This window comes from Monoraphidium neglectum (assembly GCF_000611645.1).
Source record: "Monoraphidium neglectum strain SAG 48.87 unplaced genomic scaffold scaffold00569, whole genome shotgun sequence".
Classification (NCBI taxonomy): Eukaryota; Viridiplantae; Chlorophyta; class Chlorophyceae; order Sphaeropleales; family Selenastraceae; genus Monoraphidium; species Monoraphidium neglectum.
The window spans coordinates 1-23,301 of NW_014013059.1; the positions used below are offsets into that span (position 1 = coordinate 1).

General features: G+C 61.9%; 6 protein-coding genes across 6 annotated transcripts; 3 read left to right on the top strand and 3 right to left on the bottom strand.

The window, feature by feature from the left end:
• Positions 1 to 41: 41 nt before the first annotated feature.
• On the top strand, positions 42 to 3,282 carry MNEG_4194 (hypothetical protein; the record flags this gene model as incomplete). Its single annotated transcript, XM_014047324.1, has 5 exons — positions 42 to 655; positions 960 to 1,161; positions 1,366 to 1,530; positions 1,839 to 2,168; positions 2,389 to 3,282. 5 exons carry the CDS (start codon positions 42 to 44, stop codon positions 3,280 to 3,282), a joined length of 2,205 nt encoding a protein of 734 aa, XP_013902778.1.
• A 1,337-nt stretch (positions 3,283 to 4,619) lies between these two features.
• Positions 4,620 to 7,417, top strand: MNEG_4195 (hypothetical protein; the record flags this gene model as incomplete). The annotated part of the gene is made up of 8 exons (XM_014047325.1): positions 4,620 to 4,671; positions 4,937 to 5,171; positions 5,393 to 5,545; positions 5,820 to 5,943; positions 6,264 to 6,443; positions 6,680 to 6,694; positions 6,957 to 7,013; positions 7,208 to 7,417. The coding sequence occupies 8 exons, from the start codon at positions 4,620 to 4,622 to the stop codon at positions 7,415 to 7,417; spliced, it is 1,026 nt and encodes a 341-aa protein (XP_013902779.1).
• A 751-nt stretch (positions 7,418 to 8,168) lies between these two features.
• Positions 8,169 to 12,244, bottom strand: MNEG_4196 (hypothetical protein; the record flags this gene model as incomplete). The annotated part of the gene is made up of 9 exons (XM_014047326.1): positions 8,169 to 8,234; positions 8,590 to 8,739; positions 9,101 to 9,202; positions 9,432 to 9,473; positions 9,740 to 9,945; positions 10,320 to 10,572; positions 10,902 to 10,989; positions 11,203 to 12,057; positions 12,174 to 12,244. The coding sequence occupies 9 exons, from the start codon at positions 12,242 to 12,244 to the stop codon at positions 8,169 to 8,171; spliced, it is 1,833 nt and encodes a 610-aa protein (XP_013902780.1).
• Positions 12,245 to 13,705: 1,461 nt separating this feature from the next.
• MNEG_4197 (hypothetical protein) lies at positions 13,706 to 14,972 on the top strand (the record flags this gene model as incomplete). The annotated part of the gene is made up of 5 exons (XM_014047327.1): positions 13,706 to 13,731; positions 13,886 to 14,024; positions 14,198 to 14,292; positions 14,659 to 14,846; positions 14,956 to 14,972. 5 exons carry the CDS (start codon positions 13,706 to 13,708, stop codon positions 14,970 to 14,972), a joined length of 465 nt encoding a protein of 154 aa, XP_013902781.1.
• Positions 14,973 to 15,691: 719 nt separating this feature from the next.
• MNEG_4198 (hypothetical protein) lies at positions 15,692 to 16,666 on the bottom strand (the record flags this gene model as incomplete). Its single annotated transcript, XM_014047328.1, has 2 exons — positions 15,692 to 16,220; positions 16,368 to 16,666. 2 exons carry the CDS (start codon positions 16,664 to 16,666, stop codon positions 15,692 to 15,694), a joined length of 828 nt encoding a protein of 275 aa, XP_013902782.1.
• A 1,009-nt stretch (positions 16,667 to 17,675) lies between these two features.
• MNEG_4199 (phycocyanobilin:ferredoxinoxidoreductase) lies at positions 17,676 to 21,526 on the bottom strand (the record flags this gene model as incomplete). The annotated part of the gene is made up of 9 exons (XM_014047329.1): positions 17,676 to 17,994; positions 18,137 to 18,477; positions 18,826 to 18,981; positions 19,414 to 19,555; positions 19,852 to 19,955; positions 20,148 to 20,261; positions 20,600 to 20,703; positions 20,899 to 21,047; positions 21,270 to 21,526. 9 exons carry the CDS (start codon positions 21,524 to 21,526, stop codon positions 17,676 to 17,678), a joined length of 1,686 nt encoding a protein of 561 aa, XP_013902783.1.
• Positions 21,527 to 23,301: the final 1,775 nt, after the last annotated feature.

Below are 23,301 nucleotides of genomic sequence, written 5' to 3' on the forward strand. Positions count from 1 at the left end.
CTCCCCCTCCCTCCTCCTTGGCGCTAGGCACCCAGGAAATGATGGATCAGGTCGTCGCCTTCGATGACCAGGCGTACCGCCGCCGCTACCAGGACCGGATGGACATGTTCAGCGCCCGATGGGGCGCCAAGGGGGCACGGTGGCCTGGCGGCGTCGACAGCGGCGGCAGCGATGATGAGGAGGAAGGGGAGGAGGACGAGGGTGCGGAAACCGCAGGGGGGGCTGATGCCGTGGGCCCCGATGGCCTGGTGCTTCGCGCTGCTGGGACCGAGGGTTACGCGACGCCGCGGCGGCTGCGGCAGCAGCTGCAGCAGCAGCAGCGGCAGCGGCGACAGCAGCAGCAACAACGGCGGTGGCAGCAGCAGTGGCCCCATCTGCGGCAGCAGCAGCAGCAGGAGCAGCAGGCGCAGGAGCAGCAGGAGCAGGAGGAGGAGCAGCAGCGGGAGCCGAGGCAGCAGCGCTGGCCCGACGACGGCGACCCCATCGCGTGGCTGGCCGCCGCGCGCCGCGCGATGATGCACGAGCTCAACCGCGGGGAGGCCCCAGGAGACATGACTCACTCCAAGCTGATCCAGGATGAGCTGTCGGAGCTGCCTCAGGCCGAGGACCCCCTGCCGCCCCCGGGGTGGCTGCTGGATAACGACCTTGAGGGGGGGTGAGGGGCCCGTGCGTGCGTGCGTGCGTGCGTGCGTGTGTGTGCGTGTGTGTTTGGGGGGGGGGGAGTGGGCTTGACATGGTGGGGCATGCAGGTCGTGGAGGCAGAGGGTGCTGTTGCAACGCGGATGCCGTCGTGCGCCTGACTCATGATGGCTGCGACACTAGGCTGTGTCGCTGGGAGGCAGCGTGGCCACTCGAATGGGTGCTGCAAGGTGCAGCCCACGGCGGACGAGTGCAGCTGCTGCAAGTGTCCAGCCCTGTCTTTCGTCGCCCTCGACGGCTGCGGAACACCCCCCGCCCAGGCGCCATGGCATGACGCCGCGCGAGGCGTCGCTCGTGGTCTGGACACTGGCCGAGTGCGGCCACCCCAGCCGGAGCCTGCTGACCGCCGCGATGGCCGCCTATGGAGACGTGTGGCACATCAGCCTGGGGTACTACGAGATGGCGCGGCTCATCAACTCCTTCTCAAAGAGCGGCTACTACCCCTGGTCTTTCGTGGACAGGGTGCGCAGGGCGGAGGTGCACGCCGCGCCGCCGATGTGCAAAGGGCTCAGCTGCGCGCCTGCTCCTCGGCGCACGCCACACGTCAGACAGACTGCATATTGATGTGGGCAGACCATGGTGCTTCACATCCTGTGCCAACCAACTCAAGCGAAATCAGAAGCCTGAAAACGCAACCAAGATCCCCCTCGTCCCAACCTCCGCCAGATCATTGCCGTGTTCAGCATGCAGGCTGCGCGGCAGCGCATGTCGCCGGACACGATGGCCCTTATGACTGAGGGCCTGGGGCGGCTGGACCACGTGCCATCCGAGGAGTGGATGTGGCAGTGGACGCAGCTGGCATCCAACTCGGTCGGCGCCTTCACGCCGGACGTGAGGCGGGGGCGGGGGTGGGGGGCTGGTACGGGCTGCGTTGCGGGAGAGGCAGAGGCCAGCAGGACCGCCACGAAATGGGCCGGGGCCTCCTTGAAGCATGCAAAGTTTTCATGGTTGCAGCCGCCCTGCTCCATGCATCACCTGTGCAATTGTCCTGAGAAATCATCCTGCTTGACCAAAGGGCAGCCTGCGCACCTCGCGCCACACACTGTGCTGTCGTCCACTCAAACCGAGCCCGCGCACGCCGCAAGTGCGCCAGACACCACATGTCACGCACGTCGCCCTGCAACACTTTGTAACGACAGGAGCTGGCGTCCACGTGCTACGGCTTCCAGCAGCTGGGAGAGACCAACAACACCCTGCTCGGCTGCGCCGCCATCGCGGCGCCCACCTTTGCGCCGGCCTGCAGCCCCAGGGGCCTTGCTGACCTGGCGTCCGCGTTTGCCACGTACGGCCTGTTCACCCACGGCGTCCACCAGGTCGTGCTGGAGGCAGCTGCCCAGCAGCTGCGCAACGCCGAGGAGCTCGCGTCGGCGGGGCTGCGGTTTGAGGACACACAGCTCGAGCGGCTCGTGCGGGCGCTGGTGGTGCGGCGCGGGGACGTGGACTTTGCCCCGCTGCTCGCCGCGCTGCAGGTGCGGTGCGCGTTCGAACAGGCCAGCCAACCAGGGGCCAATCCGAGCGCAGGGTAACACCCTGCGAGCGGGTCCTCACTCCATGCAAATTATGTGCATTCACAGACGGCTGTGTCGCACAACTAGGCCGGCACTCTTTGCCCACCTGCGCTGCTTGTGGGCCCACTCCAGAGCCTGACAGGCACCGGCGTCGTCGTGCCGCGACCTCCAACCGCCGCAGGACGCGTTTGCTGCCGAGGGCGTCCAGCCCGCCGACATCCGCCCCTCCCTGGCCGCCGCCCTGGTGCACGCACTGCCGCTCAGCAGCGCGCCGCCGGCCGCTGAGCTGTGCACGCTGCTGCTTGACGCGCTTGCGCCCCACCTGGGGTTGCTCGCCCCAGGAGGCATCCTGGCGCTGCTGCGCAGCCTCCACCAAGCGCAGGCCCCGGTGGCAGAGGGGCGGCTGGCGCTGCTTGCGGAAGCAGCGGCGGGGGCGCTCGAGCGGGGTTGCGTGGGCAGCAGCAGCAGCGGTGACGACGGCAGCGGCAGCGGACTTGGTAGCGGCTGTTCATCCAGTGACATCATCGAGGTGCTGTGGCTGCTGAGCAAGCTCGGCCACTGGACAGCCACTGCTGACGGCAGCGGCAGCCCCAGCAGCGGCAGGGCCACAGAGGAGGGCGCTGCGGCAGCGCGTGCGCCGCCTTCCGCAGCCCTACGGCTGTTTGCGTCAGCAGAGGCTGCGCTGGTGGCAGAGATGCGGCCAGGGGCACTGCCGGTCGATCCTGTTGCAATTCCGCGGCTTCTGCGGCTGTGCGCGGGGCTGAGGCTCGAGCTGTCCTTGCCGGCGCGCACGGCCGCTCTGCTGGCAGCACAGCAGGCCTTGCCGGACATGCGCGGGGAGTCAATCGTGCTGCTTCTGCGCGGGCTGGCGGCGCTGCAGCCGTCGCCGGCACCGCAACTGCTTGTGCGGCTGGCAGTGAAGGAGCTGTCTGGCCGCAAGGGGCGGGATGTGCTGCGGTGGCAGTGGGTGGACGAGGTTGCGGCGTACTGCCAAGGCCTGGGCGTGGACCTGGCGGCGCTCAGGCAGCAGCAGCAGCAGCAGCAGCAGCAGCAGCAGCAGCAGCCGCAGTCGTAGCAGCCACAGCCGCAGCAGCAGCAGCAGCAGGCAGGGTCCGGCATGGACAAGGAAGAGGGTGTGAATGGAACACCTGGCGGTTGACCTGTAGCGCACCAGGCGGTGTCCCAGGAGAGGTGCAGCACAATAATAATGGGCACACATCTTCCTAAACGACCAGGTGCCAGGGCACAAGAGTTGAATCAACTTTGAACGCTGCGTCACGTTGGCAGGTTGTCATTTCACAGATTCAAATCTGCACATTCTTCAAGATCCCGACACAGCTTGCCAACTCACGGCTGACATGCACAGCGGTTTTAGACAAGACATTGAACCGCTTGAAAGGAAGCCCCTTGCCTTTGCAAATTCTGTTTGTAATTCTACTCCCCATGTGGACCTCATGTGCCAGCAACTCATGCATGTGTCACGAGGGGAGATGAGGAGTTCGTGTGACAGGATCCTCGTGGTTTGCCCAGTCCGCAGAGGTCCAGGCCACGAAGATACAGCAGGCCGCAGGAGGTGATTGAGTGATAAGCTGGGTGTTGGCCCGAGGCACATCAACAATTGTCCTCTGGACGCCCCAATCAACTCTTAGCAGCACACCGCAGCCATCAAATGATTCAATTCCTTACATGCAGCAGAAACGGCGCGCGCACAGAGTGCCTCGTCAGGTGAGCTTTGTGCCATGTACAAGCACCATGACAGCGACGCCGTCTCATGACTAAACGTGCTTCGCCACCTGCCAGCTGGTGCACCGTCATATGTCTCACTTAATTGTTTGTCACCCTGTCCCACAGACGCGGACGAGCATCTCTCACTCACGACGACATTGTTCTACACCGCAAAGCACTAAATCAACACGCCCACGGTACAGGTGCCGCTGACCGCATCTAGGTGTCGATGAGAAGACTATGCACAGTAATTAGTCGTATTTAAGACGTAGTAGAGTAGGGACAGCGGGGAGGTATGCGGATCCGACACTCCTGCCATCATAGTTTAGGGCAGGCGGAGATGCAGACGGGTCAGCTATATATTTATGGCCACAGACAGCGAGCACAGCCACTGCGCTCGCCGCTGGGCCCTGCCCGGGCAGCGTCGGAGGTGTGCCCGAGACCTAAGAGCGGCAGGCGGTTGGCGCGAGCGATGGCGATCCTGGAGAGCGACGCCGCCAGGGAAAAGGCCAGGTCATACAGAAGGACGGTGAGGTCAACCGAATGTGGCTACTTGCGGGGGGCTTTGCCGCCCTTGGCACCGCCTGGTGGCCGGCTGCGGCAGCCCAAAGGCATCGGCGCTTACGCGCAGTCGCCGGTTGCTCGCTCGCACCCGCACGTACGCAGGTGTTTGACCAGCAGGATTGGATGGAGCATCGCAGCATAGCCCGCTACTTTCGTGACGTGTATGGAATTGATGGTGAGCGGACGAGGCGATGGGATTTGTGCTGTTGGCCGGCTATCGTCGGTTTTTCCGTGCACGGCATCATTTCTGCAGTCGTACCTGTTGTTGTTGAGCTCGCACATGCGCACGCCCACAGGGTATGCACTTAATCCCGCCGCATTCTTCATGTCCCTCTCTTAGCACACCTTGCCAGCCATCGTCGTGCTGCATACCTGCGTCCCTCGACTCAATTACTGCAGCATCAATCATCGGTCGGCCGACCCCACCCCACCCACACCAGGCATGCTCAACAGCCGCATCGTGCGGGGGCTGCTGCCCCCGCTGTCGACCGTGCTGGTCGTGTCCTACTCGGTGTGCCTCTACCAGGAGCTGCTCTCAGAGGGCCGCCTGTCCGACTGGCTGCCAGGCGTGCCCTGGCCGAGCGTGGCCATATCGCCAGACGGGCCGTTCTCCAGCAGCACGGTGGCGCTCTCGCTGCTGTTGGTGTTCCGCACCAACAGCAGCTACGACAGGTGGTGAGCGCAAGGCCGCCCTGCTGGTGGCGCTCTGCGCGGGTTGCGGTGCTTGAGTCGCAAAAGCACAGACACCTGCGCTGATGTCACATTCAAGAGCGGACAGAGGTGGCTGCAATGTTGGCCCTGCAGTCCCAGCAAACTCGTCCCTTATTGAATCCACAGCCCTGCACCAGTCCCCCATGCCTGCACCACGACACCGTCACTGGCGTGCTGCGCTGCAGGTCCGAGGCGGCCTCAGCCTGGAACGACATCGTGAGCTCCGCCAGCCACCTCGCGCGCCAGGCGTGCCAGTGGCTGCCGTCCGCCGCGCCCAAGGAGCAGCGCGTGCGGGCCGCGCTGCTGCGGTGGCTGCGGGCCCTGCCGCTGGCGGCCATGTGTCACCAGCGGGAAGAAAGTCAAAACCTGCCTGGGCTAGTGCAGGGGTGAGGCGGCCGGTGGTGGTCAGTCGGCGATAAAGACTGGGCATGAGGACGCACGAAACACCAATCTCGGATGCTTGTGCTGTTGCTTGCAGACACTTTCAGCTGTCAGCTTCACCACAGGATGGGCTTGAAAACTTTCCCCGCCTGGCCTGGTTGGTGTTGCCACCCGTATAAAGCATCCACCCGCTTCCCAACCTTTGCCCTTGACTGGGGCTTGTGTGCGCAGGGTGCTGCAACCTGGCGAGGCGGCGCTGCTGCTGCGGTCAACGATGCCCACGCAGACCATCTTGACCATGGTTGGCGGCCTTATCGCTGGCAGCCCACTCACGCGTGACTCCAAGACGCACTGTGTGAGGCGGGATGGGCTGGGTATGGCTGGCCAGCTGGAGGGGCCGGGCAGTGAGGAAGCGTGACTGGAGCAGCTCTTGGCGCCTGCCGTCGCGGCGGCAGTCAGCGAGGCACCACTTGCATAAATGGTGCATGTGAAAGAGAAGTGCGCTCGCAGTAAGGGTGGCGAGGGGCGCTGGGAGTTCCCACCACATGCATTTGGGGCGCCACCGGCTCCGTGCGCCCCCGCTACTGAGTCATAACCCGTCGAGTCAGCACGCCAGCGTTGAGGTGCTAGGGTTCCTGCATACTTTCCAGGACACGCCCCTCCGCCCCTGTGCAGGACGAGAGCGTGCGCCGCCTGCAGGACGCCCTGGACCGCTGTGAGAAGATCCTGCGCACCCCGCTGCCCCTCAGCTACACACGCCACACGTCGCGCTTCCTGGTGATGTGGCTGACGTGCCTGCCATTCGTGGCCTGGACGGAGCTGGGGTGGGCCACGGTGCCGGTGGACGTCATCCTGGTGGGCCGGGCTGCTGATTGGGTTGCACATGTGGTTTTTGCGGATATCGCCTCATGCAGTGTACTCAAGCATGTTCACTATGTGGGCCTGTTTACACTCGCGTGTCAAGCAGAGCAATAACATGCTTCACCCACAGAGCTGTTGTGTTCCCATGGTGCACCCTGTTGTGCCACGCCTCACACCCCTGGCTTGCGGCGACTGGTACCCGGCCTTGGTGCGCCCTGCCCCTCTTGCAGGCTTTCTTCCTGCTGGTGCGTTCTGCCGTCGGCGTGCCAGGCCGTCAGCAGTGCCGACAGGCTCCCATGGCTGCACACATCGTTGTGCATGCATGCTGTTATGATTGCTTGCCCTGCTGCCGCCACCTGCCGTTTGCCCCTGTGCACCCTCGCTTGACCAGCCCATGGCGGCTTGTGACAGGGCCCATGGCTGCATGAGCCCGGCTTCCGGCAGGACCCAGCCTCCGTCATGGTATGGACAAACCCAAGGTTTTTGGCGCTTAACGCTGCTGTGCAGGGCATAGAGGAGATTGGGGTGCAGGTGGAGGAGCCACTGGGAATTCTGGCGCTGGAGGTGGGTTCAACCAAGTTGAGTTTTGCAGGACTTGGTACATAGGATGAGGGTGGCTGAGAGAGTTGCGGAGGTTGATCAAGGGAAGCGCCCTGGCTCTGGAGGGGCTGAGGACGGCCCTTGCGCTTCAAACATCGCACGCGCTACTGCAGCACCAACACGGTATGCGCCCGCTGACCACTACCCTCTTCACGCAGCACTGGTGCGCCCTCGTGGACAGCCGCATCAGCGAGCTGGAGGAGGAGCACGCCGCAGTGCAGGCGGCACTGAAGGACACCCAGGCTGGGTCTCTGCAGCCACCGCCGCTGCAGCCGCCAACGCCCGCACCTGCTGAGGCAGAGCACCAAGAAGGGAATGGGAATGTCGCCGCTGAGATGGCTAGTCACCTGCAAGCAATTAGGAACTGAAAAGTTGTGCAGCAGCGACACTTTGCCGCAGACGAGTTTTCATATGGGATGTCGCGCCGCCTTCTTCCTGGGTTGTGGTTCATTTCAGTTTGCAAACAGATTCGTGAGCCGAAGTTTGTCAAGGGAGTTGGACTCAAGCAAGGTCTCTTTACTTTGGAAACCAACTGATACCCTTGCAGGAGAGATGCATGCCTGTGCTGCAACAGAGGCACGCTCATGCTAGGATGCCCCTCGCACAAGTTTGTGAGCCTGCACTGTGCGTTGTTTGGACAGCTTGTGGCTTCAAGCACGTACAGTTTCTGCCAGCATCTCATGTACCACTCTTTCAGCTTTCCGCATCAAGTAGGTGACGTCAGTTATAGCTGGTGTTTCATCAGGCTGTTGCACTTGATGGCTGCATTTGCTAAAATAGGGGAGTGCCCGCTTGTTGATTTGCGGTGTGTTGTGGCCAGCTGCCCTCGGAACAACCGTCCCAGATTCCCTCATACCCCGTTGTCTTGGATGATGTTTATTTGTGTCGATCGTACTGTACGGCGGTTTGCACTGTTTTGTTGTAAAGTACACTCAAGACAGTTGGTGTAACCCATCTTTTTGACACAGCAGCAAACCTAAGATGGAGCTGCAAAGTGTGCAGCTTTTGCTAGTCCACACACGTGATGCAGTGCGCGTCAACATGTGCTGGTCAAACTGCACAACACTTGATGCATATGTGCAGATATGTGCAGACATGTGCAGGACTTGAAATCGCTCCTCAAACAGCCTTGGTCAGAATGGACTTCCTGGGAATGCCGTATGTGTTGATCAGGTGGTCCGCCACCTGTGTGGGCAGGACAGGGCACGTGCAACAGGAGGCTGGGACGCCCGTGCGGAGGAGCAAAAATGCCAAGTCGGTGTTAGAAGCCGCTTGGGCTGGTGGCACGGGGGGGGGGGGGGTGCTTCGCTTCACACCACACAAACCAGCAGCAGCAAGGCGTTGCCCTGCCATGAACATGGTCGCCACGGTCGCCTTGTCCTTTGTTCAAGCCCAACCCATGGTCCCTCTCCCCCTTCCTCAAAACCCCTCGCCAGGGAGGAGAAAGAAGGGGAAGGAGGGAGCCCTTTTGCCTGTTGCCAGCCTTGCTGCCACCCTCTACGCTACACAACAACCTGCCCTGCCTTGCCCCCCCCCCCACCTTTTCAATCATGGCGCCCTGGCACACCACCTCGTGCCCCGGATTGTTCTTCCCAGGCAGCTCCACCGTGGTGGTGCTGCAGGCCAGCTTGGACCGCAGCTCAGCAGCGCAGGCCTCCACATCCACCAGGTACGCCTCCAGACCCACAACCTGGGGGGGAGGGCGAGGGTGCATACACAAACATGCGTGTGTGGCTGTCGCATGTGGGTGCATGCGCATGTGCAAGTCTGCGTGCATGAGTGCGGGCGCTGCATATGTGTGTTTGGGGTGGGGGCGCCGTATGTGTGTGATTGCACTCATACGCAAGCACGTGTATGCTTGCATGTGTGCATGTATGCCCGTAGCTTGTGCATGTGTGCAACTACGGTTTAAGCGGGCGAGTCATCGCTGAGGGTTGAGATGGGAGATTAAGAGCTACAAACCTATAAAATCAAGAGGCACATGCCTCGTACGCCTGCTCTCATGTGCCGCTGCAAACGGCTGTCTGCTTTTGGTCCCAGGCCCCGCACACCTTTGTGACGCGCTTGTTCCCCTGCCGCTTCTCGGTGCTGACGTGGATCGGCGGTGGCGCGCCTTTGCGCACTACACGCTGCTGCCCCCGCTGCACCAGATACTGCACGGTGCAATGGGGGTTGGGGTAAGGGGTTCAGGAGCGTGAATCGCCAGCGGGGGTGCGGCGGTTGCAAGGCCGCAGCGGGACGGACCGCGTGTAACAGCAGTGACGGGCAGGGCTGTTGATGGGCCAGGATACAGAGGTGTGAAGCTGGCGTTTTATCTTTCAGCACCTCAAGGCTCCCCTTTTCAAGGCCGGGGCTTGTCACCTGGCCCTGGCTCTGTCTCACCTGCGCCTGCATGCGGCCCAGAAACTTTTCCCGCAGCACCGCCTGTTGTTGAGGCGCGTGGAGGACTTTTGACGTGGACAGTGCGTGCAAAGGGCGCAGCATCGCAGAGCATGCAGCATTAGTCAATTGTGCAGTGCTGTGGACTGTCCAAGGGCCCTACGGTTCCATCCACGCCTTCGATCCCAACGCCCAAACCCCATTCACTCCTGCGTTCCATCCCTGCCAACACAGGGCCCCCAGCCGCCCCGACGCAGCAACAATGCTTGCTGTGCCAGCGTCCACATGGATTCCCGGAAGCAGGCACCTACCTTGGGCAGCGTGGTGGGGAAAGTGTCCCCCTTCTTGACCACGCCCTTGAACAGGCCGTCACACAGGGCAACGTCCAGCACCAGCGTCCGCGGGTCCGGCGCGCCCTCCTCGAGCTTTGCCGCCTTGACATAGGCCTGCGCCACCTCGAAAGCCTCAGGGGCGCTGTAGAGGCTGTCGGGGCTGGCACCCACCGCCTCGAATATGGCTGCGTGTGCGTACCGGCAGGTGTGTGCATGTTGGAGTGTGTATATCTGGGTGTGCACGATAAGTGCGTGTGTGCGCGCACGTGAGTGGGTGTGTTGATGGTTGCATGCACGCGTGCACATGTGGGGGCAGCGTTGTGATTGAGTGGGAACTAGGCCAACGGCACTGTGCAGGGGACAGGAGGAGTCTGACAGACAGCAGGGTCGGCTGTACAGGGTGTCAGGAGCTGTTTCGCGTTGCGTTCAGTGAGTCAGTCAGTCAGCGCATGCCATTAGTGCAAGGCCACCGATCCCGTAACAACGTGCGCTCGATCAGCCATCAACGCCGCGCGCCGGTGCGCTCATCTGAAACCCCCACGACAAGGACCCTGCTCACGCTTCAGTTCCCGGGTTGGCTTGAACAGCTCGGCGATAAACAGGTCCTCCCCACTGCCGCCGCCGCCATTGCTGCCTCCCCCGCCACCGCCGTCGCCGCCGCCGGGCCCCGCGGCCCCCTGCCCCTGCTGCCCCTGCTGCTGTCTGTACGGCCGGAAGTCCTCGTACAGCACGTGGCTGCGGTTGACCCCCGACACAACAAAGTCTCCTGCCTTGTCCTCCTTGCCCTTGAGCAGCCCCTCCTTGGCGTACACCTGGGGAGGAGGCGCGCACGCGCGCGCGTGCGCGCGCGCGCGTGTGTGTGTGTGTTTGTGTGTGTGTGTGTTTGTGTGTGTGTGTGTTTGTGTGTGTGTGTGTGTTTTGTGTGTGTGTGTATGTGTTTTGGTGTGAGTGGGTGCGTGCGCCCATGTGCGTGGATGGCCGGAGGGTGGGTGCAGACGAGGGGCCACGAGACACGAGGGGTCAATGGAGGCGAACAGGGACGGCAGGATAAGAAATCAGGTGGCTAGGTCCGGGCATGGCGGCTGCAGGCTTGGGTTGGGTGAGGGCATGAAAGGCTCCCCAACCTAATGTGGCCGCGAACCTGCAGCATCTTGGAGATTTTTTTGTGTTTGCTCTTCTTGACGTCCAGCACGCTGCCTGGGGGGCGGTGTGGCAGCACGTGCTGCGACCTGCGGGGCGACCGATACGGCATGCGGCGGTGGGACCATGGCACACGCGCGGTACGCAGGGGCCATCGCAGCGATTGGGCACTGCCGCCAGCAACACGGGCACCACAGGGGACCGCCCCTTTTATATTAGGAACGTGGTGCGAAGCCGTGTGCTTTGGCCCCTATCATCAACAAAAGCCGCCTCTGCTGATGGCATCGCACAGAGCCACTCACCACAGCACCGAGCCAGCCAGGGGCAAGTCAGCGTCCTTCACGCTCTTGTGCAGTGCCTGCAGCAGCGCAGCCTCCAACAGAGCGTCCATGTCTGCAGCGGCCTCAACTCCTGCGGCCTTCTCTGCTGCCGGCGTGGTGGCCTCAGCGGTGGGCAGAGAAGCCCCTGCATCGCGCACTGCCGTGCCCTCGGCCGCCGCACCCTCGGCCGCAGCCTCTCCGCTGCCCGCTCCACTGCTGCCCTCCTCGTCGCCGCCACTGCCGTGCCCCTGGTCGCCAATTTCGGCGCCACCGTCCCACACGCCGGGCAAGGGCGCAACGACTCCCTCCAAGAATCCCTCATTCGGGACCGGCTTCCCGACAGCTTCCTGCCACAGGTGGTCGCCGTAGGCCTGCAGGACCTCCACTGCCTTCCCTTTCCCGCTGGCGGCGAAGGCAGCCGCCATGTCCTCGCTGCTCAGGGCGGCAAACCCCACTGCAATTGGCGCGGGATTGCCTGGGACGACGACGGACACGAGGGCGCCCTTTGCAAACGGCGGCAGCGCTGCGACATTGACGCCTGGCAGCATCACGTCCGCGCCGTGGCCGTGGCCGGCGCCACAGATGAATTGGGAAACGGCCGGGTGCCGCAGCGGCACGCGCGGCAGCAGCTCGGGCGCGCGCCAGAGGCCCATGACCGTCGGGACGTAGTAGTCGCCCTTGCCAGAGGCGTCGAAGACGAGGGGGGCGCCATCCAAGACGTACAGCGTGCCGCGTGCCGGGGGGCCGAGCTTGGCCTGCTGCAGGTCGCCAGCCTTCACGGGCAGCAGCGTGTCAAGCAGCGCCTCGTCAACGCCACCCAGCTGCTTGTCCAAGGCGCTGGATCCAAGTTCGAGCAGCGGCGAAGGTGCGGACGCGTAAGCAAAGGCTGCCTGTGTCTCAGCAAGGGAAGTGGTGGCGGCGGCCCCTGCCAAGGATGTGCCTGAAAGCCTCACCGCCTGAGCTTCTTGCGGTCAGCTCCCGACACCAGGTGCGAATGGGATAGGTGCACGGCTTTGCGGAACATCCTCGCTTAGCTGATAGATGGGTGTCCTAGTTTCGATCTCAACAGCGACCGCGCTCACACAATATCCTGTGTCAGCATGTGAATCGACTCTCTTTGCTTGATGATGATTGACTGTGATATCTCAATGAAATGGTAGAGCGATCTGCACGGAGGTCAAGGTCACTGTGGTGTCACCTCGGTCTCCACGCAGTGCGCCAGTGACAATGCAGGCCGATTCTCACATTCGTGGCCATCAGCGAGATTCAATGGGTGGTTAAATAAATTGCAGACAACATTCAGAAAGACGGGTGGTCCGCCTGCCCTCACTGGCCTGGCCAGTGTGGCTATCATAGCTAAGAGCCTGGGTGGGTTGTGTATCTGAGTATCTGGTGCAGGCCTGTCGCCTGCGGCATGCAGCTGTAGCTACTCGTGCTGCAACGGCATGTATCCCGTTCTCCCAACCGAGTTTTGCAAGGAAGCAGGCGTTGAGCATATAAAAAGCCTCTACAAGCCTTTATGAATGAGCAACAACCGGGATGTGTGCGCAACAAACCTGACCCAAGCCTGGACTGAAGTTGACAATAGGCATGCGCAAGCACCAAAGTGGAGAGCACGAGTACAATTGGCAGACATGTAAAGAGCATGCATGAGCGGGTAGGAGGCAGCTATGTGCGCACAATCTGGATCAGCATGAATGGATAGCAGAAAGCCATGGGCACACCTATCTTAAAGGCACAGCAAATCAGAACAGTAAGCACAAGCGGATGAGTGCAAGGCGCAGGTGGCCTGCATGCACCGAGTTGGGAAATGCGGAGGCCATCCAACACTTTCAATCACCTCCCCCCACCCACCCACAAACGCAATCCGTCAAACCAGCAAGCGGGCGGGCATACAAGCAGGGGGACAGCCTGCGAGAAATGACCGCAAGCAGGCTGAAAGAAGAGGCGATACAGGCTCCACGCACGGATCTAGGCTCAGGAAAAGCAGGCAGGCGGAAATTTCGGCAGGCAAACACGCAGACATTGAGCAGGTAGACATGAAGACCTCTGACACCTCATCGGCGCCGCCAGCCTCACAAGCAGCCCGAAGCGAAGCGTATCCCCCGGTCTGTTTGACGCTTGTTGAGAGTGCCCAAGCTCAATTTGTAACGTGCTCTAGCAAAAGAGCACAGTGATCATGTCGCTCCTCACGAAGCAGGTATGTGGGCTAAGATCTGGCTGCCACCATAGCTCATTGGTAATTCTGACCCGTATATTATTCTCACAGACCACGGCGGGCATCACTCGGAGGAGCGCGGCAGGTGTGTGGCCAAAGGGAGCCTGGGCCTTGCTGTAGCAAAGCACATTCCAGTGGTGGCTGATCATTTCGTTTCATACGCGTGCGATCTACACAGGATGCAGGACTTTCAGCACTGTCCGAGTGCAGTGCTCGGCGGTGCGCCCGGCAGCAGCGTCCCGTCGTGAGACGCTGCAGCACGGGATCATGCTGGCTGCCGGCATCGCGGCATGGTGGGTGGCGGGACGCGCTCGCAGCTCTTGCAACTCAGAAGGGGCACAGGCTGTCGTGATGGCTTCTTGTACAAAAACATGACTGAGCCCAGTTGCGCTACGCATCTGATCAACATTGGAATTGATGCCACATCGGCACACTTGCCCTCCGTAGGCCCGCCGTGGCCGCGGGTGACACCAAGCTGCTGTGCGACGTCGACTGCGTAGCACGCCTGGAGTCTGCAGAGCTGGTGACCACACCCTCTGGGCTGCAGTACCGCGATATCACAGTGGGCACAGGCCCGCAAGCCGAGGTGCGGGGGATGCCCATCAGTGCCCTTGCACCAAAACCCATAGAGACGGCCGCACACGCACAAGCTTGTGGGGTGCGGTGGCAGCTGGCATTGAACGAGGCCCACGTTGTACCCACCCATCGCTCCTGACACCTCAAGGTCAGTCTAGCCCGCCCGCACCTTCGCCCCACCAGGTGGGCTACCAGGCTGTGGTGCACTACGTGGCTCAGCTGCCCAACGGCCGCGTGTTTGAGAACAGCCTCGAGCGCGGCGCACCCTTTGATGTCAGGTCGGCGCGACTGCACTTTCAGTTTGCCGCAGTCCCGCTGGGCGGATGTATGCCGTTGATGGCGCAGGGGCCGTGGCATTAGGGGCTGGTCAGCAACAGGATCCTGCTGCATTCAGCAATCTGCATGTTGCCTGAATCAGATACCTTGCATGGTATGATATTTACATATACATCATCACAGTCCTGCCTACTCCTGCGATTTGGGTTCAGATGCGTATCGCCTCATGTTTTCATGCATGTCAACGACTGTGCGAGCACGATGACCCAGCAGTCTACACCGCCGTGCGCCCTCACTGAACACTGCGCTTTGCCTCATAACCAATCTTACCTGGGGGTCCACTCATCACGCGTGACCCCTCCCACCAGGATTGGCACGGGCATGGTTGTGGCTGGCCTGGACGAGGCGCTCTCCACCATGCGCGTCGGAGGCGTGCGGCGCGTCTACGTGCCCGGGCCCCTGTCGTTCCCCAAGTCACTCAAGGCCGCCGCAGGCCGGCCCACGGTGCCGGCGAACTCGCCAGTGATCTTTGATGTTTCGCTCCTTTACATTCCTGGTGAGGCCCTGGTTGGGGACTGGGACCCAAGAGGAAGAGCTGGCCCCACGCTTCATATAAGTGGCACCTTGGAATGCTGACACCCCGCCTTGTATCACTCTCTGTGCAGGCCTGGACGATGAGTAGGACCCCAGATCCTGGCTGAGCCCTGGCAGCTAGCCTGGCGTCAGGTTTGCCAGCACGCCTGCTAAGGTGCATGGCCGCCGCACAGGCAGGCAGGCAGCAGTCGTGGATGGGTATGCCGATTGATTTCCATGCACTGTATGCAGGGGGTCCCGGTAGTTGCTCAGCGGCTGCACAGCACGTGCCCGCAAAATTTTGCAAGTGCGGTCCTTAACTTGCTTCCAATCCGGGAGAACCGCACTCACAGCCTGAAGAGCCGAAATTTTCCAATTGCAACCCAACAATCTCTGGCCTGTATGGTGTTCTCACCATGAGTAAATCACCTGACGACATCAAAGTAACAAATTTGCAGAGTTGCGCACGCAAGGATTGATGGGGACGCGTGCACAACAGTTTGTTATTCAACAACCAGGACAGCAAAACAGTTCTTGGACCTCGAGGAGGCAAACCAGTTTCAGGCAGGTGAGCGCTGCGAGAAAACACCTCGTACCGCATTTCATCCATGCAATCGCTGAGCGACTGCTTGCTCGAGAAAAAAGACAACAGACTTGAAAAACAAGGTTGGGTTGATGGTTACGATACAAAAATGCACAAGCGAGACTTGCATACCGTAACTTCCACACAGTTGTGTTGAGATTCCAACCATTTCAACACCGCGCGTAAACGCCAGCGCACACGAGCCCACAACTAGATGGGTAACCCCAGTTCCCCCAATCGACATATCAATGGCGGGCAGCTGCAACTCCCCAGTACATGTTGGGCCCGAAAACATCATTTGCCACAAATAGGCGGGTCGGTACCTGCTGTTGCCGCACTGAGTGAACAATCGGCTGCGCCGCCTTCTGCCCTGCCGCAGCCTGGCTGCAATTGTTTGGTTGCGCCGTGTAAGCTGTCATACCGGGGTATGCGTACGCCGCAGCGGCAGGGCCCGACACTGTGGGGTAGCCCGCGACTGGTGGCGGCCGCACGTAGGGCCCGTAGAGTGCCTGGTTGGCCGCAACCAGCGCCGACGCGGTGTGCGCCACTGGCACGCCCTGCACTGGCTGCTGCTTTGTGGGCAGGCCGCTGCCCCGCTCCTCGCCACAGCACTTGAGGTAGACGCGCACCAGGTTGGTCACAAACGCAGCTGCGAACAGTGCAAAGCCGAGCCAGCAGAGCAGTACGGCCCAGTCGCGGCGAGCAGGGAACGGCAGCTTCTGCACATCGGGGCGGCGGGAGACGCCTGTGAATACCATGCCAGCCGTGGCCCACCTGAGGAAGGAAGCAAGGGGGCGTAAAGAGAGTTGGGGTTGCGTGCAAGCCGGCAGGCTAGTATGCACTACTGGAGGCAAATCCAGACTTGAATGCAGGAGCACCCTCTGCGCTCGGCTGCGGTCAGCGCCGCCCGGCCTCACGCACCACGCGGCTCCAGCCAGTGCGAACATGGCGTCCAGGACGGCCCCCACGCCGCATAGATTGCAGGTCAGCACCAGCAGCAGCCCCAGGCCCAGCGTCGCCAGAATCGACACGCCGCCGAAGATGTAGGCGAGCCGGCAAGCGTCAGCGCCGCGGGTCGTGGTGCCCAGCAGGCAGACGGCAGTGGGCCTCTGGGGGCTGCCGTAATGGGCAGGCTCTGTCACATCAAGGTGGTTGGCGACCAGGAACAGCAGGGCGGTCGCCACTGCCAGCTGCGATGTAGAGGAAGGAGAGGCGCGCATTTTGGCTATGCTGGCTAGGGGGGGCTCTAGTTTGCCAACATGCGGGCACGCCGTGCGATGCACGCGACAACCCAGCTGAGCCGCCAGCATCACCAGCGCGGACGCCTGCGTTGAGCAATCCCCAGCACAGTGTCTTTCTACAGCCCACCTGAGCCACCACCAGCAGCGCACTGATGATATGCCCTTTCTGCATGTCGGTCTACACGCTGCCACGCAGCTGGGAACCGCCCCGGGATGGCGGGCGATGGCCGTCCAGAGCGCGGTGGTCGGCTCAGGGAGCAACTATTGTTTCCTGGATAGCACGATCCGGTTTCTGACAAGTCAGGCGGTGCGGTTCGTCAGTATACTCGGGTGTGGGCAAGCTTGCTTGAACGGGCGATATTTGACTCGTCAGCTGTGATTTATCGTGTGAATGTGTCTGTGAAGGTTTATGGCGTGATTTTGTTTCTTTTGGTGTTTGTAGACCGACTGCATGCGGCCTAGTCGTAGCCTGCGCCGATGCCTGACAGCGGTGAGAAAGAGTGATAAGAGAGTGAGGGGAGCGCAGCAACAAGAATCGGCTCATAAGTGAATTCTGGGGTGAACATTCTTTACCATCGCACGTCCCTGAACTGTTGCGCCACCAACGACGTGGCCTTGCTGACAGGGCGCCTGATGCCTCTGCAACTTGCTGGCTATACTCTCAGACTGCGCAATGCCCCAAGGAGCTGGCAGTCAAGCAGTCCAAGTTTGTTTCAACATGGAGCTCCGGTTTCATGGCAATCGTCCAGCTCGCATGTGTTGGCGAGGGTTTGCTGGTTGGTTGCAGAGCAGTTGACGCACACCCAGGCTCATGCGGCGAATCCAGCGCAGCCGAAACTAGCGCAGCTGAACTTAGCGCAGCTGCCCTCAAGCACGAGCTGAAGGTCCTTGCACATACACCGCATCAACAGCAGGGACCAGACGGTTGGGTCATGCGGATAGGTGAGGGCTTTTACAATCCTCAATTGGTCGCCTCGCTGCCCACCTCCTACTGCTCCTGCTGCTGCTGCTGCTGCTGCTGCTGCTGCTGCTGCTGTTGCTGCCCCAACTGCTGCTGCTGCCCCGACTGCTGCTGCTGCCCCGACTGCTGCTGCTGCCCCGACTGCTGCTGCTGCCCCGCCCCTACAAGCTCCAGCAGCTGCTGCTGCAGCCGCCGTCCGACCTCCGCGGGGTCCCGCAGCCGCAGCTCCGCCAGGTCTGGCATGGCGTCGTCGATGGCGTCCCTGAACTGCTCGTCCGCGTCGTACATGGTGGCCAGCGCAAACTCCAGCCGCTCCCCCGCGATGCTGCCCTCCCCTGCGATAAACCTGCGTAGTGTCAAGGGAGGTTTGTGCGAGCAGGACTGTTGGTGCGCAGCGAGCACAACGGCGGACTGTCCAAAGCGGTGCGTACGAATGGACGAGGCACCTAGCCTTGCGGCAAAGGTCGCGCGCGTGCTGGTTCACCCACCTGTCCAAAAACACCCGCGCCTTGGACACGTCCAGCTCGCGCCGTATGGACAGCAGCTCGGCGCCGTCCCTCCACGGCTCCGGGTTGCGCTCAAACTCGTGGTACAGCCGGCTGAGGGACCCGTCGTACCATGGGGGGCTGTCCGACAAGTCGCAGTCAAACATGAGCTGGGACATGTATGATGACGTCAACTCGGCCCCAAACGCGGCCTCCAGGACGCGCGAGGTCTTCTTGTTGGCGAGCTGGTTGGCGCAGAACCGGGAGTGGCCGGCGGCGAGCTCCGCAAGGCGGCGGGCGGCGGGCTTGGTCCGGGGCTCGATGGGCGACAACAGGGTTGAGTACTGGCGGGGGACGGAGAGGGGGAGGTTGCAATGTAATTTTCAGTGCACGATAATGGGTCGTGAGATGAGGGCCCTAGGACGGTCCACAGCAGATGGCTGGCTGTGGCAAAGCCCCCTTTCCCAGGAGCATGTATAGCAGCCCCACGGCTTTCTGACTAAGGGAGACACAAAGAAAACAAGAAAACTTCGGCTGGTGTACCATTTGAAGGGAACCAAGCTAGCAGGTTGGTGGGAATTCGGATGCAAGCCACTCGCTTGAGCCTTCGTTCTTCACAAAGCATCAACGATGTCAGATGCCACTCTCACCCCATGCCCCCTGCAGGTTCCTCCCCCGGGGCTAGCACTCACCATGAGGTGCGCGCGCGTGAGGGCCACGCAATACTTGATAAAGCCGGCCAGGGCCTGGTCGGAGTCGGGGCGCATGCACACGGCCAGTGGACTGAAGATGGCCCGGCCCCAGTCTGGCACAGCTCGACTGGTTCCCGGATCAGGCAGAAACGCTTCCTGGCGGCGGGGACAGGGAGGGTGGGCCGGAAAGTGGGTTGTTGTAGAAAGCTTGGGGACCAGGCACGGTAGAGTTTGATGGGACTTAAGAACGCCATGCACCCAGTCTATCGCTGCTCCCCAGTGCTCTCTGCTGACAACAGGCGGATGGACGGACACACACGCGCATGCACGATGGAGAACACATGCATTCGTGCAGAGGAGGGCGCACACACGCACGCACGTGCTCAAGGGCGCGCACAGGCGCGTGCACGTGCTGGCATGCGCATACACATGTACTCACAATCCCCACACACGCACACGCACACGCGTACACACGCGTACACACACACACACACACACACACACACACACACACACACACACACACACACACACACAAACGCACATCTGCACACGCACACTGCAACCGCCCATACAGCACACACAGACCTGCAGCTCCACCATGGTCTGCATGTAGTGCTGCGGCAGCCGCAAGTTGGCAGACAGGGGGCACGCGTCCGCGACCGCGAGGGTGACTGCCCCCCCAGCAACGACCATGTCGAGCGCCAGGATGGGGAGGTCAAAGTCGTACCTTGGGTGATGCATGTTGGCAGGGTGAGGGCGCAGGAAGCAATGTAAATGGCAGACCGTTTGTTACCGTACTTAGGACATGCCAAGGTGTGCAAACCTCTTAGAGGGGAGCGACGTTGGGTGAGGGAAGGGTGCAAGTCTGTAAGACATTGCAATGGAATGACTTGCATTGGGGCCAGCTGACCCCTTTTGCCCTATCAGTGTTTGCGTCCTTGCAATGGCAAGGAGGACGGGCGATCCCCACTCCCGAAGGCCCCAGCTACAAGGTCCCCAGCTGCTCCCGGGCCCTGCGCTCACCGCGGGTACAGCACCATGTGCAGCACCTCCAGGCCGTCCTGCCGCACGGCCACCTCTAGGTGCAGCTTCCTGAACACACGGCTGCAGTACACACGGTTCTCAACCTGGCCAGGTGAGGGTGCATTTTTCAAAGACGAGTTGGCAGGTGAGGTATGGCAGGGAAACTCACAAATTCATTATGCACACGTGTACGCGAGTCACGGTATGCCCTCCATCAGCTCGCAGCTGCAGTGGACTGCTGGAAAGCCTCTGGAAGCTGCGGGATGCAGATCAGGGCTGCAACCGCGTCCCATCACCTGCAGCCGTGGGTAGCCCTCTGCGCCCTTTGGAGGGTCTGGCATGTCGGCAAAGGACCAGCCGTCCCACTCGCGCTGAGGATCGAGCGAGTCAATGTAGTCCCACCCCTGATCCTGTTTGGGTGGGGTTGTTGGCAGGCCGGCCGCATGGGGCAGGAGGGCAAGAAAAGGCAAGGGTTAGGTGTGGCTGCACGCGCACGCGTGCAAGCAAGAATAACTGAGCGAGCGGTATGCCGCCAGCCCAAAATATGCACCGACATGTGCCACGCGGATGAGCCAATCGGATGCAGAGTTCTTGCCGCCTCTTGAGCAAACCGCTCCTTGGGCGACGTTTGGCCCGGCAACATTGTACAGAGCAGACCGCGGGCACGCCCCTTTGTGCGCCCCCTTTCAGGCCCTTCGCCACCGCCCCCCACCCGCTCTACACCCTGCTCTGTGCCCCGGCCCCTCACTTTCCACTTGTTTGGAGGGTACATGGTGAGGTCGTCATCTAGCAGCTCGCGCATGGCTCCCTCCAGCCGCCCCACCATCAGCCCAATCACGCGGTTCACGGAGTCTGCAGCAGGTTGAGCGCGAATGCACAGTCGGGCGGGTGAGACTGCAGGGGAGCTGCATTCGCCGAGCGTGCACTAAAGCATTGGGCCAGGAGCGCCCTGCCCGGACGTCACGAGCCGGGCAGTACCTAGACTTTGGCAGAGGGCAAGCACACGCACCCCCAGCCCAGGCCCTCAAGAGATCCCATTTTGCTCACTCCTCAGCCGCCAGTTGCCCATTCCAATGAGGTCTGTGGCCATGCCCGGTGGCAGACCGTCCAACCCCAGCATCGCACCCTGGCGCTCGCGCATCGAGCGCGGCACGTCAAGCACGCTGGCTACCTGCCCCAGCCATTGCTCCTCGTCCCTGTGTAATGCCGGCAGGGTGCGGGGCGGGGCGTCGGACGAGGCGGACGGAAAAGAGGGAGGCACATGGGCGATAATGAAGGGCGGTGCACCGGTGGGCTGCGACCACGGCGCTGCAAACAGCATCATTCACAGAGATTTCCAGGCATTGTGGCCGCGTCGCACCCTCTGCAGCCCGTCATTGTGCTTTCACATACACTGGTGCACCAGCTGCATGACCCACCTGGCAACATAGTCGTAGAGCCCCTCAACGTCGCCCTCGAACTGGCCCCGCCATGCATCTCCCAGAGCTTGCTCCTCAAGCTCCGCCTCGCTGCCCCCCAGGGCACGCAGCTCATCCTCTGTCAACGGCCCCGGCGTGGGCTCCGCGGCGGAGCAGGCAGTGCGCCGGGAGCGGCGCTGCGATGCTGCCGCGACGAACGAGAACCGATGCAGCTGCTCAAGTGCCCGACCGCTGGTACTGCATGCCTCTCTCGACATCATGCGGGAAGGCGCGCTGCAATGGAGCAGCGGGGCCACGGCGATCATTGACGCGCAGCCCTGTAGCGAGCTGGCGCCAGATAGAAGCCGCGACATATGTATGAATTTTCACCTATCAAAAGCTGTAAAGACGTTGCCGCGCCGCCGGGTATAGCCTGGCTGATTTGATCTGAGGCATGAGAAATATTCAAGTCCACTGTGGTCGTGAAAAAAATTCCAGATTTCGATTATCTCATCGATATTTTGCAGGTTGCTGTGGTGATGCAAAATCGACAACTTCGCATGCTGCTCGAAGTCGCGGCGCGGTCACCGGTCACAGCTATCCGAACGGTCGCATGCAACCGCATGCAGGTTTCATGCGAATGCTGGCGCCAGGTTCACAGAAATGTTAGCATGTGGTTGTCCAGAAGCAGCTGGCCGCGGTAACTTGAAAACACGCATCTGGTTTTGGTCGGTGGCACAGGGGGCGGCGGGGGGTTGGAGCTCCAACCCCTCGAGGGGTGCGACCTGGTTGTGCGTGCAACCTTTTGCACCACTGATACACAGTGGTTTGGAGTGTACAATACAACTTCTGTCGCCGCCTTGCGCAAATATCTGGCTCCGGACATGGGTGGGCCACGGCCTGATTGCGACACTGCCGCAAGCCGTCGGCCGGTGTCGCTTGCAGGACTGCTGCTCAGCTACTACCAGTGACTGGCCGATCGCCTTTGATAGCCGATGCCCACGTACCCAGCTTCTTGCAAGGGTAGTGACCTCCTTCGTTGTCTTGCACGGTTGTCCCTCTGCTAGAGGCAAGTAAGCTCTTGAAACACACGCACTCCAATGCCCGCACGGCAGGGCCCAGGCCCCAAGCAAGACGGTCTATTGAGCGAGCGCACTCCGGCCCCTCAAGGTTCAGACAAGGAGGGAAACGCAACACACACCCCACACTTCCTGCACACCCAACACCGCGCGCCACCAAGACGCCGCCGTCACCGCCGCGCTCCAAGCGGCCCGCCGCCGCCATCGCTGCTCCCAGCGCCGCCGCCCCCGCCGCCGCCACCAGCCGCCGCCGCCGCTGTAGCCCGCACCAGCCAACAAGCCCCCAGCCTGAACTTGAGCCGCGGCGGCGCGCCGGCCGCCGCAGCTGCTTGCACCCCTCAAGCAACCACCCCGCCGCCGCACCATCGCAGCTCAAACCGAGATAAGCTCAAGGGCTGCTGGCCCCATCCTGGGAACCACGAGGGGCTCGCGCCGCCGAGCTCAGGGGCGTCAGACTGGGTGCTGTGCCAGTTCGCGTGCATCGCACGCTCCACACCGTTTATGACGTCGTCAATCATGTCCACCGCTGCAAACCGTAGCTAGCTCCGTGTGGGGCACACAGTTGCTGTACTTTCTGGTCCTTTAGTTTCATGTGCTCCGACATGTGTTCATGCCTCGATTTTGCACGGGCTCGGCGGGCATGCCGGCCTGGCAGGCTGTTTGTTGTCCTGCATGGATTGTGAGCTCACTCCCCCTCGGCCCGGGCCGCTTTCGAGGTGGGGGGACAGGGCTGGCCTTCGGGCCAAGCGGTTTTCCCGGGTTCCCCGCAGCCGCAGCCTTGCATGCTCACGGTCCCGCAATGATCACTACTCGCTCTCAGGTGGCATTGCGCGGTGTTTTGCACCCGGCGTACGGCCCCCCGGCGGGGGCGGGGTTTCCTCGTAAGTCCTTGAGGGGCTGGGGGCCTCGCTCCGGCTGCCACCTTGTGGTCCCACCACGCGCCGGCGGCAACGCCGCGTCTCGGGCCGGCTCGG